Source organism: Podarcis gaigeae (assembly GCF_964106915.1).
Source record: "Podarcis gaigeae genome assembly, chromosome: 2".
NCBI classification, from domain to species: domain Eukaryota; kingdom Metazoa; phylum Chordata; class Lepidosauria; order Squamata; family Lacertidae; genus Podarcis; species Podarcis gaigeae.
In genome coordinates this window covers 108,766,375-108,784,695 of record NC_139679.1, presented here as the reverse complement: position 1 = coordinate 108,784,695, position 18,321 = coordinate 108,766,375, and the positions used below count along the sequence as shown (strand labels likewise).

At 43.0% G+C, this 18,321-nt stretch overlaps 3 protein-coding genes across 3 annotated transcripts in view; all 3 read right to left on the bottom strand.

The window, feature by feature from the left end:
* Window positions 1-18,321, bottom strand: part of LOC310835720 (olfactory receptor 2V1-like) — a gene marked incomplete at its 3' end in the record, with an annotated part of 99,394 nt that overhangs the window by 46,528 nt on the left and 34,545 nt on the right. The window lies entirely within an intron of this gene.
* On the bottom strand, window positions 3,404-4,375 carry LOC310837930 (olfactory receptor 2AK2-like). Its single transcript, XM_083725175.1, has one exon. The coding sequence runs from the start codon at window positions 4,342-4,344 to the stop codon at window positions 3,478-3,480; it is 867 nt and encodes a 288-aa protein (XP_083581301.1). The 5' UTR covers window positions 4,345-4,375; the 3' UTR covers window positions 3,404-3,477.
* LOC310838010 (olfactory receptor 2T27-like) lies at window positions 13,525-14,199 on the bottom strand. The gene has a single exon (XM_083725331.1). The coding sequence runs from the start codon at window positions 14,167-14,169 to the stop codon at window positions 13,543-13,545; it is 627 nt and encodes a 208-aa protein (XP_083581457.1). The 5' UTR covers window positions 14,170-14,199; the 3' UTR covers window positions 13,525-13,542.

The following is an 18,321-nucleotide window of genomic DNA, read 5'->3' as shown; positions in this document are numbered from 1 at the left end:
TACTCAGAGTAGATCTGTTGAAATGAATGGCCAGGACTAACTGAGGTCCGTTGATTTCCAAGGGGCTACAGAGTTGGATGCAATACAGAATAACTATGATTTCTAAAAATGTTCAGAATTACGTACCTGTGTCAACCGCTTCTGTTTACAACAGAAAGAAGGGGGGGGAGTCTAGTTTCTTAAAATGAAAAATAATTCCCAAGGCTCCGTTGAAAAACTGTGATGCCTCTGTTGTGTTAATTAAGTTTTTACAATAATTACGATTGTTATAGCTCCCCAGTTTCAAAGGGGTGGCAATTCATCCTCCACCACAAAATGATTTCCCTTCCATTCTTTAAGAAAAAGAGAGATGCCTTCTTAATTAATGAGAAACGTTCAGAATCTTTTTATAATCAAAAATAGGAGTTAGGAATGCCATGCCCTATGTTCAGGGCTGCAGAATTACATGAGCCTTTGCTTCCTTTTGACATGCATGTTTTTTATAATTCCAAAACCTAAACAGACCAATTCATGCTCCCTGACAAAGCAACGTGCATATCTCTGAAAATTTCCCAACGTACATTTACAGCGAAATGTTTGCTTAGCTCCACTGACTCCCTGTTTCTAGAAGCAGGAAATATATCTCTGCCTTTTGATTCTGAAACATTCAGACCAGAACCAGGATTTATCACCTGGCACATCTCCAATCCAGCATTTCTACTCTCCATGGAGAAATGCTCCGCCAGCTCCACCCTGAGGGAATCTGGCTCCCAAACCATTATTTTAATTGTTACCAAACTTCGTTGCAGTTCAAAAGTGAAAACTTCCTACCACTCACCATCTGAAGATGCTGAAGATGCTTTCTTGGACAGTATGGATGGATGGATGGATGTATTTTTGATTTCTATACCTCTTTATATTTTAATTAAAAACTGAGAGGGGTGTTCCACATATTATCATATTTTCTGCACCGTAACACTCACTTTTTTCCTCCTAGTAAGTAAGGGGAAATGTTGGTGCGTGTTATGGAGCGAATGCCTGTGGGTGGCGGGGGGATCTGCTGCAGTCGTGAGCAGAGGATCCATGGTTCCCCTTCCTCCCCTCCTCCGTGTTTACAAAGCATGGATCCACAAGGATCCTCAGGATTTTTGCATTGGGCTACTCCAAACTCACTGTCAGATCACATGTCTGTGGCCACAGCATGAACCACAAAAATCATATATCCACTATTTCGTTTAGAATATTTCTTTTCTTGTTTTCCTCCTCTAAAAACTACACGCGTGTTATGGTCTGGTGCGTGTTATAGAGCAAAAAATATGGTAAAGTAATAAAGCAATAAAGCAAAACCGGCGATGTTCTTCTGACCTCATGAGGAGCCTCTTCGTAGGTCTGGGTGAGTGTGGGCCCCGCACCCTAAGCCAGTTGGAAAGGGCCTTGCCGGGAGCAGCATTCACGCCTCACATTCAGACATATATGATAATATTGAGGATACTGAAGATGATGACTGTTCCTACGCATCTACTGGACAACAAAGCAGCAGAAGATTCACCTGTTCTGTGCTCAGGTTCTGCTTATGGGTTCCTCACAGACATGTGGTGGTGGGCATTGTGAGAACAGGATGCTCAGCTAAAAGGGTCTTTGGGCTGATCCAGAAGGACTCTCCTTGTGGTTTTATGGTAGGGGGCGGATTAGGGAGACTTCACACACACACACACACACACACACACACACACACACACACATACAAACACCCCTCACTTGCATAGGCATGTACAGCATATTTCATTTGGGTGTGCCCCCAGGGATTTTGTAAAAATTATTTCAGCAAAGGAAAAAGGGATAGGGAATGTCAAGACAAACCAACAAGGCCATGGAAAGGGTAAAAAGACAAAAACAATAACAACAGACAAAACAGCCACAAAGGTGCTCAAGAAGCCAAAATAGGAGATATTTCTTGCAGAGAAAAAGACTCAAGCCCATCTGACCAGAGGAAGGGCACTTCAGGAGGTCCAAGGGTGGAATGGCTTCTCCTCCTTGCCTGCAGACCACAAAAAAACAGTTCCTGCCCCCCTCAGATCTCTCTCCTCAAATGGTGGCCAGCAGAATGTGGATGGAGACGAAGCTGGGAGACAAAAACTGACAGAGGCAGGAGGAAAAGGCTGGAATGGATCTGCAGGGGCCACTGCTGGAGTCAATCAGCACACTGCTGCTTCCAGAGACAAACACAGGCAGAAGCTGCAGAGCCAATCCAGATCCATTCCGGCCTTTTTCTTCTGCCTGCATCTCTCGCTGTCTGCTTTCCTTGGTCCCTGGGTTAGTGTTGGTGTATTTCATTTTAGGGACAATATGGGACAAATGTACAGTTCTGGACTTAAGCAGGAAGAACCAGATGCACAAATAAAGGATGGGGGACACCTGGCTTACAAGCAGTGCATGTGAAAAGGGTCTACAGGTCTTGGTGGACCACAGGCTTCACAAATGTCAACAGTGTGATGCAACAACAACAAAAAAGGCTAATGCTATTCTCGGCTGCATCAACAGAAGTCTAGTGTCCAGATCAAGTGAAGTAATAGAACCACTCTATTCTACCTTGGTCAGTCCACACCTGGAATACTGTGTCCAATGGTGGGCAACACAGTTTAAGAAGGATGTTGACAAGGTGGAACGTGTTTACAGGAGAGCAAACAAGATGATTAAGGCTGTGACTCAAGGCAATGACTTGACTAAACATTCAGAAAAACGTTCTGACAGTAATAGCTGTTGGTCAGTGGAACAGTCTCTCAGGAGAGGTGGTGGAGCTGGCAGCCCAGAATATGCCCAGCCCCTGCACTCAAGGTTATATATTAGACAGGAGAAAGATCCTTAGAATTTATACAATGTTTTAGGGCATTCCAAAAATTTCCTATAATACATTACTCCAATAAAAGTTACAGCAGTCATGAAATTAGGTTATTGTAATCTGTAAGAAAGCTACAGTATGAATGTTGAGATACATTTTTTGCTACCGTCACAAATCATATAGTGGCAATGATGCAGACTGGACATTCAGGTATTGCAAAGGGGTTGTTTGAAATATTACGCACACATTAACACCCCCCCCACACACACACATACATATGATTTTCCACATAGAAAATTAATGGGGAGAGTTGGCACATTTCAATGCCAAAAACACCAAATGGGCACTGTTGAAAACCTGTGTTATTCATTTACTTAGTAGTTGATTTGATTTACGAATGATGCCCCATAAAATATTTCCAAGTGGTTTTACAGTAAAACAACATGAACAATGACAACAACTAAAAACAATTTAATTAAAGCAGACTCTGGTTTCAAGACTCTGTTCACACGTGAGTAGCAAGAATCCCACAATAATACGCCCATCTGAAGCATCGTTTGACAAATTTTGTATCTCTCACTTAAGTTCCTTCCAGCTAAATTTCAGCCCTTGCATAAATTCCAAAGGGATGGTACCTGCCATTCTGTTTCCTGCTGAAATCATTGACACATTGTGCATCTTGCAAAGAGCTTTCTCAGTGCTGCTAAGACGTCCCGGTTCCTCAGGCTGTATATGAAAGGGTTCATCATGGCAGGCGCAATGGTAAAAAACAAAGTGTTTATCATGGCCCTTTGTGCTGAATAGGAAGCGGCAGGTGTCATGTACGTCAAAATGGCCGTAACGTAGAAGATCCCAACCACACACAGATGGGACAAGCAGGTCCCCAAGGCCTTGTGGCTTCTTCCAGAGGATCGTGCTCTGAAGACTTGAAGTAGGATGGCTATGTAGGAAGCCAGGATGATTGATATGGGGATGAAAAAGATCATGAAATTAGCAACGTATCCTGTTATATCATATGCCAAGTTATCAGAGCAGGACAGCTGAACAAGGGCTGGGTAATCGCACATGTAGTGTCTGATCACATTGGACTTGCAGTAGGGAAGTGGCAGTACATAAAGGGAACAGGCCAAGGCCTGCACAGAAGACCCAAACCAGGCAGCAACAGACATGATGCTGCAAATTTTACTCCTCATGAGAACTGTATATTGCAGTGGCCTGCAGATAGCCACATACCTGTCATATGACATGGTTGCCAGGATGAAGCACTCTGCCCCTCCCATGAGCATTGTGACAAAAATCTGCACAAAACAACCGTAGAGGGAAATGGTGTAGCTCTGGGTTACAAAATCCACCGTCATTTTGGGAACAATGGAGAGAACTTGGCAGAGGTCCATGAAGGCTAGTTGGCTGAGGAAAAAATACATTGGGGTCTGCAGACCAGAGTCTGTCTTGATCAGAAAAAGAAGGAGGCTGTTCCCTATCAGAGCTACTATGAACATGAAGAAGATTACACCAAGGAAAGCCATAGGTGACCTTTGATGCTGAAGTCCAACAAGAAGGAACACGGTCCATGACGTTGAATTCCCCTCTCCCATCCCTCCTTCACTTGCCCAATTTTTCCTGAAGATTCAAGGAGAGGACTTGTGAGAAGTGGTGTCCCTAATTGTAGGGTTGAATCCACTGTACACATAACATAAACAACAAAAAGAGAGCAGTTTTTAATATAATGGATTGTGTCTAATGCTCCTCACACTTAGTTCTGTCTGTGCAACAAGACCTCTCCTCTTCTCCCCTCCAAGAATCCCCCAAATATCTTTGGGTGTTCCCAACCCTCCAGTTAGGGACGCAGGTGTCGCTGTGGGTTAAGCCACAGAGCCTAGGACTTGCCGATCAAAAGGTCGGCGGTTCGAATCCCTGTGACGGGGTGAGCTCCCGTTGCTCGTTCCCTGCTCCTGCCAAGCTAGCAGTTTGAAAGCAAGTCAAAGTGCAAGTAAATAAATAGGTACCACTCCGGCGGGAAGGTAAACAGCATTTCTGTGTGCTGCTCTGGTTCACCAGAAGCGACTTAGTCATGCTGGCCACATGTCCAGGAAGCTGTACGCCAGCTCCCTCAGTCAATAAAGCGATATGACCGCCGCAACCCCAGAGTCGTCTGCGACTGGACTTAATAGTCTGGGGTCCCTTTACCTTTACCTTTAACCCTCCAGTTGATATTTTGAGGGTTCAAAGAGACAGCTGGAAAGAAGAGGAAGTTCTACTGAATGCATGGAAGTCAATTTTGCAGGCAGATCTTCAATGTTGGATACTACCCAATATGTTAGATGTCTCCCTAGGTGCATCCAGATTCTCACTACAGTGGTACCTTGGTTTACAACCTTAATCTGTTCCAGAAGTCTGATCTTAAACCAAAGTGAACTTAAACCAAGGTGTGCTTTCCAATAGAAAGTAATGGAAATCTGTTCCAGACGATGAAAAGCAACCCCTAAAACAGCATTTTGACATGAATTTTACTACTGTATTTTGCTTGTGGGATTCAATGGCATAACAGCAGCTTAGGTTTGCTCAGTTAATGTGGCTTGGGTGCTTTTGTGCTACCCCTGTCCCCCTCCCCCCACCACAAAAGGTGCAGAAAGGCTTGGGAAATGGTGGGATAATTCCTGAAAACCCAGCCAACCTTGTGTTTTAGAAGGGAAAGGGGAATAGGGTGTTTGAGGTTGATCCAGCCCCAACTTCTCCTTTCATATCACTAATTGCTGGGACTTTTCCTTCGTTCTTTTGGTGAAGCCCATTGCAGTTCTTTTTCAGTGGAAATGGTCACTTGGGATCCAGATTCACCGCTATAGGAGGGAAATCTCAAACATGCAACCACCGGAAGGACCATGTTCCTGTCCCTCCCGATCCATAGCACTACCCCTTTCTCAGCTTCTCTGGAGCAGGTTTAGAGATTCTGGCCCGTTCTCAGGGATGATGGATTCTATAGCTCCAACATCTGGATGGCGTCATGTTGGCGGCCCCTGCCGTATCCAGCAGGCTGTTAAAGGAAAGGACAAACTCAATATATAATAAATGAATGCACAATAATAGGTCATATTTCAAAGCTTTATCATGCTTTAGAGAGACACAAAACTCCCCGTCCTACCCAAACTCAGCCTAAGCATGAGAATGGAATAGTCTGTTCGTAAATATTCCTGTTTGAAATGAAAGGACATGGATGGCAGGTGTTAAGCCTGGTGTCAATGATACAGCTAAAGAATACCAATGCCAGGCTGTTGTAGTTCAGTTGCTTTACAGCTGCAAAACCATGAGTACTGTAGTAAATTGTTTCCAGCAGAATGGTTTATCTCATGTACATTTTCAAGTGCCACATAGGGAGAATGTGGGAATAAATAGTATGTGTAGTACTAAGTCTCACTTTCAAATGAAATCTGGTTTACAAAAATATCTGTTTCTCTTCTTTGAATCCCTTGATCTTTCCTGGAGGGTATGGCAGGATGCAATGATCTAAAATAAATATTCATACGCTACATAAATACATACATTTTCCTGTTTGAATATATTTTTCTATTTACTATATGCTTTCAAGTTTTTTAAGTACAAGTAAATTGGTGTTTGGTGTTCCCCTTCATGGATCACTGCCTTGCCGTGACGAAGGGGCTTGAATAACTCAGAGAAGCTATGAACTATGCCGAGCAGGGCACCCAAGGTGGACAGGTCATAGTGGAGAGTTTTGACCAAACGTGATCCACCTGGAGGAGGAACCGGCAAGCCACTCCAGTATCCCTGCCAAGAAAACTCCATGGACAAAGACAACAGGCATATAAAAGTTATGACGCTGGAAGATGAGCCCCTCAGGTCGGAAAGCGTCCAACTTGCTACTGAGGAAGAGCAGAGGACAAGTAAAAGTAGATTTAGAGCTGATGAAGCAGCTGGGCCAAAGCCGAAAGGACGCTCAGTTGCGGATATGCCTGGAAGCGAAAGGAAAGTCCAATGCTGTAAAGAAAAATATTGCATAGGAACCTGGAATGTAAGAACCATGAACCTTGGTAAGTTGGATGTGGTCAAAAATGAGATGGCAAGAATAAATATTGACATCCTGGGCATCAGTGAACTAAAATGGACGGGAATGGGCGAATTCAGTTCAGATGACCATCATATCTACTACTGTGGGCAAGAATCCCGTAAAAGAAATGGAGTGGCCCTCATAGTCAACGAAAGAGTGGCGAAAGCTGTAGTGGGATACAATCTCAAAAATGATAGAATGATCTCAATATGAATCCAAGGCAGACCTTTTAACATCACAGTAATCCAAATTTATGCACCAACTACTGGTGCTGAAGAAACTGAAACTGACCAAAACTATGAAGACTTACAACACCTTCTAGAAATGACACCAAAGAAGGATTTTCTTCTCATTATAGGGGATTGGAATGCTAAAGTAGGGAATCAAGAGATAAAAGGAACAACTGGCAAGTTTGGCCTTGGAAATCAAAACGAAGCAGGGCAAAGGCTAATAGAGTTCTGTCAAGAGAACAAGCTGGTCATCACAAACACGTTTTTTCAACTACACAAGAGACGACTCTACACATGGACATCACCAGATGGGCAGCATCGAAATCAGATTGATTATATTCTCTGCAGCCAAAGATGGAGAAGCTCTATACAGTCAGCAAAAACAAGACCTGGAGCTGACTGTGGCTCAGCTCATCAGCTTCTTATAGCAAAATTCAAGCTTAAACTGAAGAAAGTAGGAAAAACCACTGGGCCAGTAAGATAACAATCTAAATCAAATCCCTTATGAATACACAGTGGAAGTGAGGAACAGGTTTAAGGATCTAGATTTGGTGGACAGAGTGCCTGAAGAACTATGGATGGAGGCTCGCAACATTATACAGGAGGCAGCAACGAAAACCATCCCAATGAAAAGGAAATGCAAGAAAGCAAAGTGTCTGTCCAATGAGGCCTTACAAATAGTGGGGGAGAGAAGGCAATAAATGCGAGGGAGATAGTGAAAGATACAGGAAATTGAATGCAGATTTCCAAAAAATCGCAAGGAGAGACAAGAAGGCCTTCTTAAATGAGTAATGCAAAGAAATAGAGGAAAACAACAGAACGGGAAGAACCAGAGATCTGTTCAAGAAAATTGGAGATATGAAAGGAACATTTCGTACAAAGATTACCATAATAAAGGACAAAAGTGGAAAGGACCTAACAGAAGCAGAAGACATCAAGAAGAGGTGGCAAGAATACACAGAGGAATTATTCCAGAAATGTATGTACACCCCAGGTAGTGTGGTTGCTGACCTTGAGCCAGACATCCTGGAGAGTGAAGTCAAATGGGCCTTAGAAAGCACTGTTAATAACAAGGCCAGTGGAAGTGATGGTAGTCCAGCTGAACTATTTAGAAATTTAAAAGATGATGCTGTCAAGGTGCTACACTTAATATGCCAGCAAGTTTGGAAAACTCAGCAGTGGCCAGAGGATTGGAGAAGATCAGTCTACATGCCAATCCCAAAGAAGGGCAGTGCCAAAGAATGTTCCAACTACCGCACAATTGCACTCATTTCACACGCTAGCAAGGTTATGCTTAAAATTATACAAGGAAGGCTCGAGGAGTATGTGGACTGAGAACTCCTAGAAGTGCAAGCTGGATTTTGAAGGGGCAGAGGAACCAGAGACCAAATTGCAAACATGCGCTGGATTATGGAGAAAGCTAGAGAGTTCCAGAAAGACATCTACTTCTGCTTCATTGACTATGCAAAAGCCTTTGACTGTGTCGACCACAGCAAACTATGGCAATTTCTTAAAGAAATGGGAGCGCCTGATCACTTCATCTGTCTCCTGAGAAATCTCTATGTGGGACAAGAAACTACAGTTAGACCTGGATATGGAACAACTGGTTGGTTCAAAATTGGGAAAGGAGTACAACAAGGCTGTATATTGTCTCCCTGCTTATTTAACTTATATGCAGAATTCATCATACGAAAGGCTGGGCTGGACGAATCCCTAGTTGGAATTAAGATTGCCAGAAGAAATATCAACAACCTCAGATATGCAGATGACACAACCTTGATGGCAGAAAGTGAGGAGGAATTAAAGAACCTTTTAATGAGGGTGAAAGAGGAGAGTGCAAAATATGGTCTGAAGCTCAACACCTTTGCCAACAAAGGTCCGTATAGTTAAAGCTATGGTTTTCCCAGTAGTGATGTATGGAAGTGAGAGCTGGACCATAAAGAAGGACCATAAAGAAGGCCGAAGAATTGATGCTTTTGAATTATGGTGCTGGAGGAGACTCTTGAGAGTCCCATGGACTGCAAGAAAATCAAACCTCTCCATTCTTAGGGAAATCAGCCCTGAGTGCTCACTGGAAGGACAGATCATGAAGCTGAGGCTCCAATACCTTGGCCTCCGCATGAGAAGAGAAGATTCCCTGGAAAAGACCCTGATGTTGGGAAAGATGGAGGGCACAAGGAGAAGGGGACAGAGGACAAGATGGTTGGATAGTGCTCTCGAAGCTACCAGCATGAGTTTGACCAAACTGTGGGAGGCAGTGGAATATAGGAGAGCCTGGTGTGCTCTGGTCCATGGGGTCACAAGAGTCGGACACAACTAAACGACAACAACAAATTGGTGTTATCATGGATCAGCATAATGGACCATCATGTGGCAAAAGATTGCATCTCATTTTAATTCTACTCAGAGTCGATCTGCTGAATGGCCATGACTAACTGAGGTCCATTGATTTCCACGGGGCTACAGAGTTGGATGAAATACAGAATAACTATGACTTCTACAAATGTTCAGAATTACATACCTGTGTCAACTGCTTCTGTTTACAACAGCAAGAAGGGAGCAAAGTTTAGTTTCTTAAAATGAAAATTAGTTCCCAAGGCCCGGATGAAAAACTGTGATGCCTCTGTTGTGTTAATTAATTTTTTACAATAATTGCTGCTGTTATAGCTCCCCAGTTTCAAAGGGGTGGCAATTCATCCTCCACCACAAAATGATTTCCCTTCCATTCTTTAAGAAAAAGAGAAATGCCTTATTAATTAATGAGAAATGTTCACAATCCTTTTATATTCAAAAGGAGAGGGGAGGAATGCCCTGAGCTATATTCAGGGCTGCAGAATTACATGTGCCTTTGCTTCCTTTAGATATGCTTGATTTTTAAAATTCCAAAACCTAAACAAACCAGTTCATCCTCCCTGATAAAGCATATCTCTGAAAATTTCCCAACGTACATTTACAGCGAAATGTTTGCTTAGTTCCACTGACTCCCTGTTTCTAGAAGCAGGAAATATATATCTGCCTTTTGATCCTGAAACATTCAGACCAGAACCAGGATGTCTCACCTGGCACATTTCCAGTCCAGCATTTCTGCTCTCCATGGAGAAATGCTCCGCCAGCTCCACCCTGAGGGAATCTGGCTCCCAAACCATTATTTTAATTGTTACCAAACTTTATTGCAGTTCCAAAGTGAAAACTTCCTACCACTCACCATCTGAAGATGCTGAAGATGCATTCTTGGAAATTATGGATGGATGGATGTTTAATTTCTCTACCTCTTTATATTTTTAATAAAATCCTCAAAGGGGTTTAAGGTAAAGGTAAAGGTACCCCTGCCCGTACGGGCCAGTCTTGACAGACTCTGGGGTTGTGCGCCCATCTCACTCAAAAGGCCAGGGGCCAGCGCTGTCCGGAGACACTTCCGGGTCACGTGGCCAGCATGACATCGCTGCTCTGGCGAGCCAGAGCCACACACGGAAACGCCGTTTACCTTCCCGCTGGTAAGCGGTCCCTATTTATCTACTTGCACCCAGAGGTGCTTTCGAACTGCTAGGTTGGCAGGCGCTGGGACCGAGCAGCGGGAGCGCACCCCGCCGCAGGGATTCGAACCACCGACCTTTCGATCGGCAAGTCCTAGGCGCTGAGGCTTTAACCCACAGCGCCACCTGCGTCCCTGTGGTAAAGGGGTTTACCACATATTAAATCAATAAAGCAATAAAACAATAGCCGGCGATGTACCACAGGGCTCTTGAGGAGCCTCTTAGTAGGTCTGGGTGAGTGTGGGCCCCGCCCCCTAGGCCAGGTGGAAAGGGCCTTGCCGGAAGCAACCTTCACGCCTCACAGCTAGGCAAATTTAATATTAATAAAAATAAAATTTTATCTGTGCGCTGCCCTCCCTGGCCGGAGCAGGGCTCAGGGCTGCTAACAGGAAACTAAGACAGTATACAAAGAACATAAAAACATAAAAACAGGGGATAAATTAGTTAAAATACATCTTAAAATTAGTTCAGAGCAAATATTGAGGATGGTGATGATGATGAATGTTCCTATGCATCTTAGTAGGAAACAGCAGAAGATGCATCTGTTCTGTGCTCAGGTTCTGCTTATGGGCTCCTCACAGACATGTGGTGGTGGGCATTGTGAGAACAGGATGCTCAGCTAAAAGGGCCTTTGGGCTGATCCAGGAGGACTCTCCTTGTGGTTTTATGGTAGGGGGCGGACTAGGGAGACTTCTCTCTCTCTCTCTCTCACACACACACACACAAAAACACAAACACACACACACACACACACCCCTCACTTGCATAGACATGGACAGCATATTTTATTTGGGTGTGCCCCCAGGGGTTTTGTAAAAATTATTTCAACAAAGGAAGAAGGGATAGGGAATGTCAAGACAAACAAACAGGGACACAGAAAGGGTAAAGAGACAAACAACAACAAGAAGAAGAACTGACAAAACAGCCACAAAGGTGCTCAAGAAGCCAAAATAGGAGATATTTCTTGCAGAGAAAAAGACTCAAGCCCATCTGACCAGAGGAAGGGCACTTCAGGAGGTCCAAGGGTGGAATGGCTTCTCCTCCTTGTCTGCAGACCACAGCTCCTGCCTCCCTCAGATCTCTCTCCTCAAATGGTGGCCAGCAGAACATGGATGGAGACGAAGCTGGGAGACAAAAGCTGACAGAGGCAGAAGGAAAAGGCTGGAATGGATCTGCAGGAGCCACTGCTGGAGTCAATCAGCACACTGCTGCTTCCAGAGACAAACACAGGCAGAAGCTGCAGAGCCAATCCAGATCCATTCCGGCCTTTTTCTTCTGCCTGCATCTCTCGCTGTCTGCTATCCTTGGTCCCTAGGTTAGTGTTGGTGTATTTCAGTTTAGGGACAATATGGGTCAAATGAACAGTTCTGGATTAAGCAGGAAGAACCAGATGCATAATAATAATAATAATAATAATAATAATAATAATAATAATATATTTATATCCCGCCCTCCCCAGCCGAAGCCGGGCTCAGAGCAGCTAACAATAGTAAAATGAAGGATGGGGGACACCTAGCTTACTAGCAGTACATGTGAAAAGAATCTACAGGTCTTGGTGGACCACAGGCTTAACATGCATCAACAGTGTGATGCAACAGCAAAAAAAGGATAATGCTATTCTCAGCTACATTATTATTTTGAATCCCCGCAGCGGGGTGAGCGCCCGTCTTTCGGTCCCTGCTCCTGCCCACATAGCAGTTTGAAAGCACCTCTAAGTGCAAGTAGATAAATAGGTACCGCCTTATAGCGGGAAGGTAAACGGCGTTTCTGTGTGCTGCGCTTTGCTGGCTCACCAGAGCAGCTTCGTCACGCTGGCCACGTGACCCAGAAGTGTCTCCGGACAGCGCTGGCCCCCGGCCTCTTAAGTGAGATGGGCGCACAACCCTAGAGTCGGACACGACTGGCCCGTACGGGCAGGGGTACCTTTACCTTTACCTTTATTCTCAGCTGCATCAAGTCTAGTGTCCAGTGGGAAACACAATTTAAGAAGGATGTTGACAAGCTGGAATGTGTTTACAGGAGAGCAACCAAGATGATTAAGGGTCTGGAAAGCATTCCTTACGAGGAATGCTTGAAGGAGCTGCGTATGTTTAGCCTGGAAAAGAGGAGACTGTGAGGAGATATGATAGCCATCTTCAAATATATAAAGGACTGTCACATGGAAGAGGGAGCATGTTTGTTTTCTCCTGCTCTTGAGCGTAGGACTCAAGGCAATGACTTCAAGTTGCCGAAAAGCAGATTCTGATTAAACATTCAGAAAAACCTTCTGACAGTAACAGCTGTTGGTCAGTGGAACAGTCTCTCCGGAGAGGTGGTGGAGCTGGAAGCCCAGAATATGCCCAGCTCCTTCACTGAAGGTTATTGCATATATATATGTATATGTATATGTATATGTATACGTATATATACAGTATGAATGTTGGGATTAATTTTTTGCTACCATCACAAATCATATAGCGGTAATGATGCAAATAGGACATTCAGGTATTGCAAAGTAGTTGTTCGAAACATTACGCATGCGTACCACCCCCCCATACATATGACTTTCCCCAGAGAAAATAAATCTGAATTAAATGGGGAGGGTTGGGGAATACAGCCACACATTTCAATGAACAGAACACCAAATGGGCACTGTTGAAAACCTGTGTTATTCATTTACTTAATTGATTCCATTTACGAATGATGCCCCATAACATATTTCCAAGTGGTTTTACAGAAAACAATGTGAACAATGACAACAAATAAGAACAATTTAAGTAAAGCAGACTCTGTTTCCAGATTCTGTTGTCACGTGAGCACCCATCCCACAATAATACGCCCATCTGAAGCACCCTTAGATAAATTTCAGCCCTTGGATAAATTCCAAAGGGATGGTACCTGCCATTTTGTATCCTGCTGAAATCATTGACACATTGTGCATCTTGCAAAGAGCTTTCTCAGTGCTGCTAAGACGTCCCGGTTCCTCAGGCTGTATATGAAAGGGTTCATCATGGCAGGCACAATGGTAAAAAACACAGCGTTTATCATGGCCCTTTGTGCTGAATAGGAAGCGGCAGGTGTCATGTACGTCAAAATGGCCGTAACGTAGAAGATCCCCACCACACACAGATGGGACAAGCAGGTCCCCAAGGCCTTGTGGCTTCTTCCAGAGGATCGTGCTCTGAAGACTTGAAGTAGGATGGCTATGTAGGAAGCCAGGATGACTGAGATGGGGATGACAAGGAACATGGAATTACCAAAGTATGCTGTTATATTATATGCCAAGTTGTCAGAACAGGACAGCTGAACAAGGGCTGGGTAATCGCACATGTAGTGTCTGATCACATTGGACTTGCAGTAGGGAAGTGGGAGTACATAAAGGGAACTAGTGAAGGCCTGCACAGAAGACCCAAACCAAGCAGCTACTGACATGATGATGCAAATTTTCCTCCTCATGAGAACCGGATATTGCAGTGGTCTGCAGATAGCCACATACCTATCATATGACATGGTCGCCAGGATGAAGCACTCTGCTCCTGCCATGAGCATTGTGACAGAAATCTGCACAAAACAACCGTAGAGTGAAATGCTGTAGCTGTGGGTTACAAAATCAACTGTCATTTTGGGAACAATGGAGAGAACTTGGCAGAGGTCCATGAAGGCTAGTTGGCTGAGGAAAAAATACATTGGGGTCTGCAGACCAGAGTCTGTCCTCATCAGAAAAAGAAGGAGGCTGTTCCCTATCAGAGCTACTATGAACATGAAGAGGATCACACCAAGGAAAACCATAGGTGACCTTTGATGCTGAAGTCCAACCAGAAGGAACACGGTCCATGACATATTCCCTTCTCCCATTCCTCCTTCACTTGCCTGAAGACTTAAGCAGAAGACTTGTGAGAAGTGGTGTGCCACATTGTAGTCTTGAATCCACTGTACACATAACATAAACAACAAAAAGAGAGCAGTTTTTAATATAATGGATTGTGTCTGATGCTCCTCACACTTAGTTCTGCCTGTGCAACAAGACCTCTTCTCCTCTTCTCCCCTCCAAGAGTCCCCAAAATATGTTTGGGGGGTTCCCAACCCTCCAGTTGAGGTTTTGAGGGTTCAATGGGGCAGCTGGAGGGAAGAGGAAGTTGTACTGAATGCATGGAAGTCCATTTTGCAGGCAGAGCTTCAATGTTGGATACTGCCCAATATGTTAGAAATCTCTCTGGGTGCATCCAGATTCTCACTACATTTGTACCTTGGTTTACAACCTTAATCTGTTCTGGAAGTCCGGTCTTAAACCAAAGGAGACTTTAACCAAGGCGTGCTTTCTGATGGAAAGTAAAGGAAAACGGATTAATCTATTCCGGACGATGAAAGCAACCCCTAAAACAGCAATTTGACGTGAATTTTACCATTGTATTTTGCTTGTGGGATTCAATGGCATAGCCACAGCTTAGGTTTGCTCAGTTAATGTGGCTTGGGTGCTTTTGTGCTACCCCTGTCCCCCTCCCCCCCACCACAAAAGGTGCAGAAATGCTTGGGAAATGGTGGGATAATTCCTGAAAACCCAGCCAACCTTGTGTTTTAGAAGGGAAAGGGGAATAGGATGTTTGAGGTTGATCCAGCCCCAACTTCTCCTTTCATATCATTAATTCCTGGGACTTTTGCTTGGGACTTTACCATTGTTCTTTTGGTGAAGCCCATTGCAGTTCCTTTTCAATGGAAATGGGTCACCTGGTGATCCAGCCCCAACTTCTCCTTTCATATCGCTAATTGTGTGACTTTTCCATTGTTGTTTCGGTGAAGCCCATTGCAGTTCTTTTTCAGTGGAAATGGGTCACCTGGGATGCAGATTCCCCACTATAGGAGGGAAATCTCTCAAGGCCACCTCTAACATGCAACCACCGGAAGGACCATGTTCCTGTCCCTCCAGATCCATAGCACTACCCCTTTCTCATCTTATTCGGAGCAGAGTTATAGATTCTGGCCCATTCTCTGGGGTGATGGGTTCTAAACCTCCAACATCTGAACCAACCTATCCAGCAGGTTGTTATGGGTATAAAGGAAAGGGCAAACTCAATATTTAATAAATGAATGCACAATAATGGGTCATATTTCAAAGCTTTATCATACTTTAGAGAGACACAAAACTCCCCATCCTGCACAAACTCAGCTTAAGCATGAGAATGGAATACTCTGTTTGTAAATACCCCTGTTTAAATAAAGGACATGGATGGCAGGTGTCTATGATATATCTAAAGAATACTAGTGTTGTAGCTCAGTTGCTTTAGAGCTGCAAAACCATGAGTACTGTCATAAATTGTTTCCAACAGAATGGTTTGTCACATGTACATTTTGAAGCGCCACATAGGCAGCATGTGGGAATAAATAGTATGTGTAATACGAAGTCGCACTTTCAAATGAAATCTGGTTTTTAAAAATATCTGTTTCTCATTTTTTAATCCCTTGACCTTTCCTGGAGGGTATGGCAGGATAGAAATTATCTAAAAGGAATATGCATAAGGTACATATATACATACATTTTCCTGTTTGAATATATATTTTTATTTACCATACGCTTGGAAGGTTTTTAAGTACAAATAAATTGGTGTTATCATGAATCAGCATGAAGGACCATCATGTGGCAAAAGATTGCATTCCATTTTAGTTCTACTCAGAGTAGATCTGCTGAAATGAATGGCCAGGACTAACTGAGGTCCATTGATTTCCAAGGGGCTACAGAGTTGGATGCAATACAGAATAACTATGACTTCTACAAACGTTCAGAATTACATACCTGTGCCAACCGCTTCTGTTTACAACAGCAAGAAGGGAGAAAATTTTAGGTTCTTAAAATGAAAATTAATTCCCAAGACTCCGTTGAAAAATTGTGATGTCTCTGTTGTGTTAATTAATTTTTTTACAATAATTACTACTGTTATAGCTCCCCAGTTTCAAAGGGGTGGCAATTCATCCTCTACCGCAAAAATGATTTCCCTTCCATTCTTTAAGAAGAAGAGAAATGCCTTCTTTATTAATGAGGAATTTCACATTCAGGAATGCCATGCCCTATATTCAGGGCTGCAGAATTACATGTGCCTTTGCTTCCTTTAGACATGCTTGATTTTTAAAATCCCAAAACCTAAACAGACCAGTTCATGCTCCCTGACAAAGCAACGTGCATATCTCTGAAAATTTCCCAACATACATTTACAGCGAAATGTTTGCTTAGCTCCACTGACTCCCTGTTTCTAGAAGCAGGAAATATATATCTGCCTTTTGATTCTGAAACATTCAGACCAGAACCAGGATTTCTCACCTGGCACATTTCCAGTCCTGCATTTCTACTCTCCATGGAGAAATGCTCCGCCAGCTCCACCCTGAGGGAATGTGGCTCCCAAACCATTATTTTAATTGTTACCAAACTTCGTTGTAGTTCAAAAGTGAAAACTTCCTCTTTTTTAAAATAATTTTTATTAAGGTTTTTACATTACAAAAAATGAAAAAAAGGAAAAGAAAAAAGGAAAAATATCATATAAAAATTGTTAAAAACAATCAATCTTTCCATCACATTATTTTTCATTTACTTGTTTTTCGGACCTCCTCATACCACCCTTTTTTGTATTCCAAGTTAAATTATTAATTCAACAATTTCTTTCCCTCTTTTTGCTACCCAAATCTTATTCTTAAATTACTACAATCTTGAATTTTTACTTATATAAACCCATTTTTTCATATTCTTTTAACCCATTACAGCTAGAAACCACATAGTTCCAATCCAACATTATTCTAAAATTCATTAATTTTACAATATCTCTGTAAATAATCTTTAAATTTCTTCCAATCTTCTTCCACTGACTCTTCTCCCTGGTCTCGGATCCTGCCGGTCATTTCTGCCAATTCCATATAGTCCATCACCTTCATCTGCCATTCTTCCAAAGTGGGTAGATCTTGTGTCTTCCAGTATTTTGCGATAAGTATTCTTGCTGCTGTTGTGGTATACATAAAGAAAGTTCTATCCTTCTTTAACACCGATTGGTCAACTATGCCCAGGAGAAAGGCCTCTGGTTTCTTCAAAAGGGTATATTTAAATACCTTCTTCAGTTCTTTATATATCATCTCCCAGAAAGCCTTAATCCTTGGGCACGTCCACCAAAGGTGAAAGAATGTGCCTTCATTTTCTCTACATTTCCAACATTTATTGTCGGGCAAATGATATATTTTTGCAAGCTTGACTGGGGTCATGTACCACCTGTAAATCATTTTCATAATATTCTCTCTTAGGGCATTACATGCCGTGAATTTCATACCGGTGTTCCACAACTGTTCCCAGTCAGCGAACATGATATTATGTCCAACATCTTGTGCCCATTTTATCCTAGCAGATTTAACCGTTTCATCCTGAGTGTTCCATTTCAACAGCAAGTTATACATCCTTGACAAATTCTTTGTTTTAGGTTCTAACAATTCTGTTTCTAATTTAGATTTTTCCACCTGGAAGTCAATTTTCTTTTCCAAATTATATGCCTCCATTATCTGATAATAATGGAGCCAATCTCGCACTTTATTCTTTAATTTCTCAAAACTCTGCAGTTTTAGTCTATCTCCATCTTGTTCCAAAATTTCCCAATATTTCGGCCATTTAGCCTCCATATTGAGCTTTTTCTGAGCTTTCGCTTCCATCGGTGACAGCCACCTTGGGGTTTTATT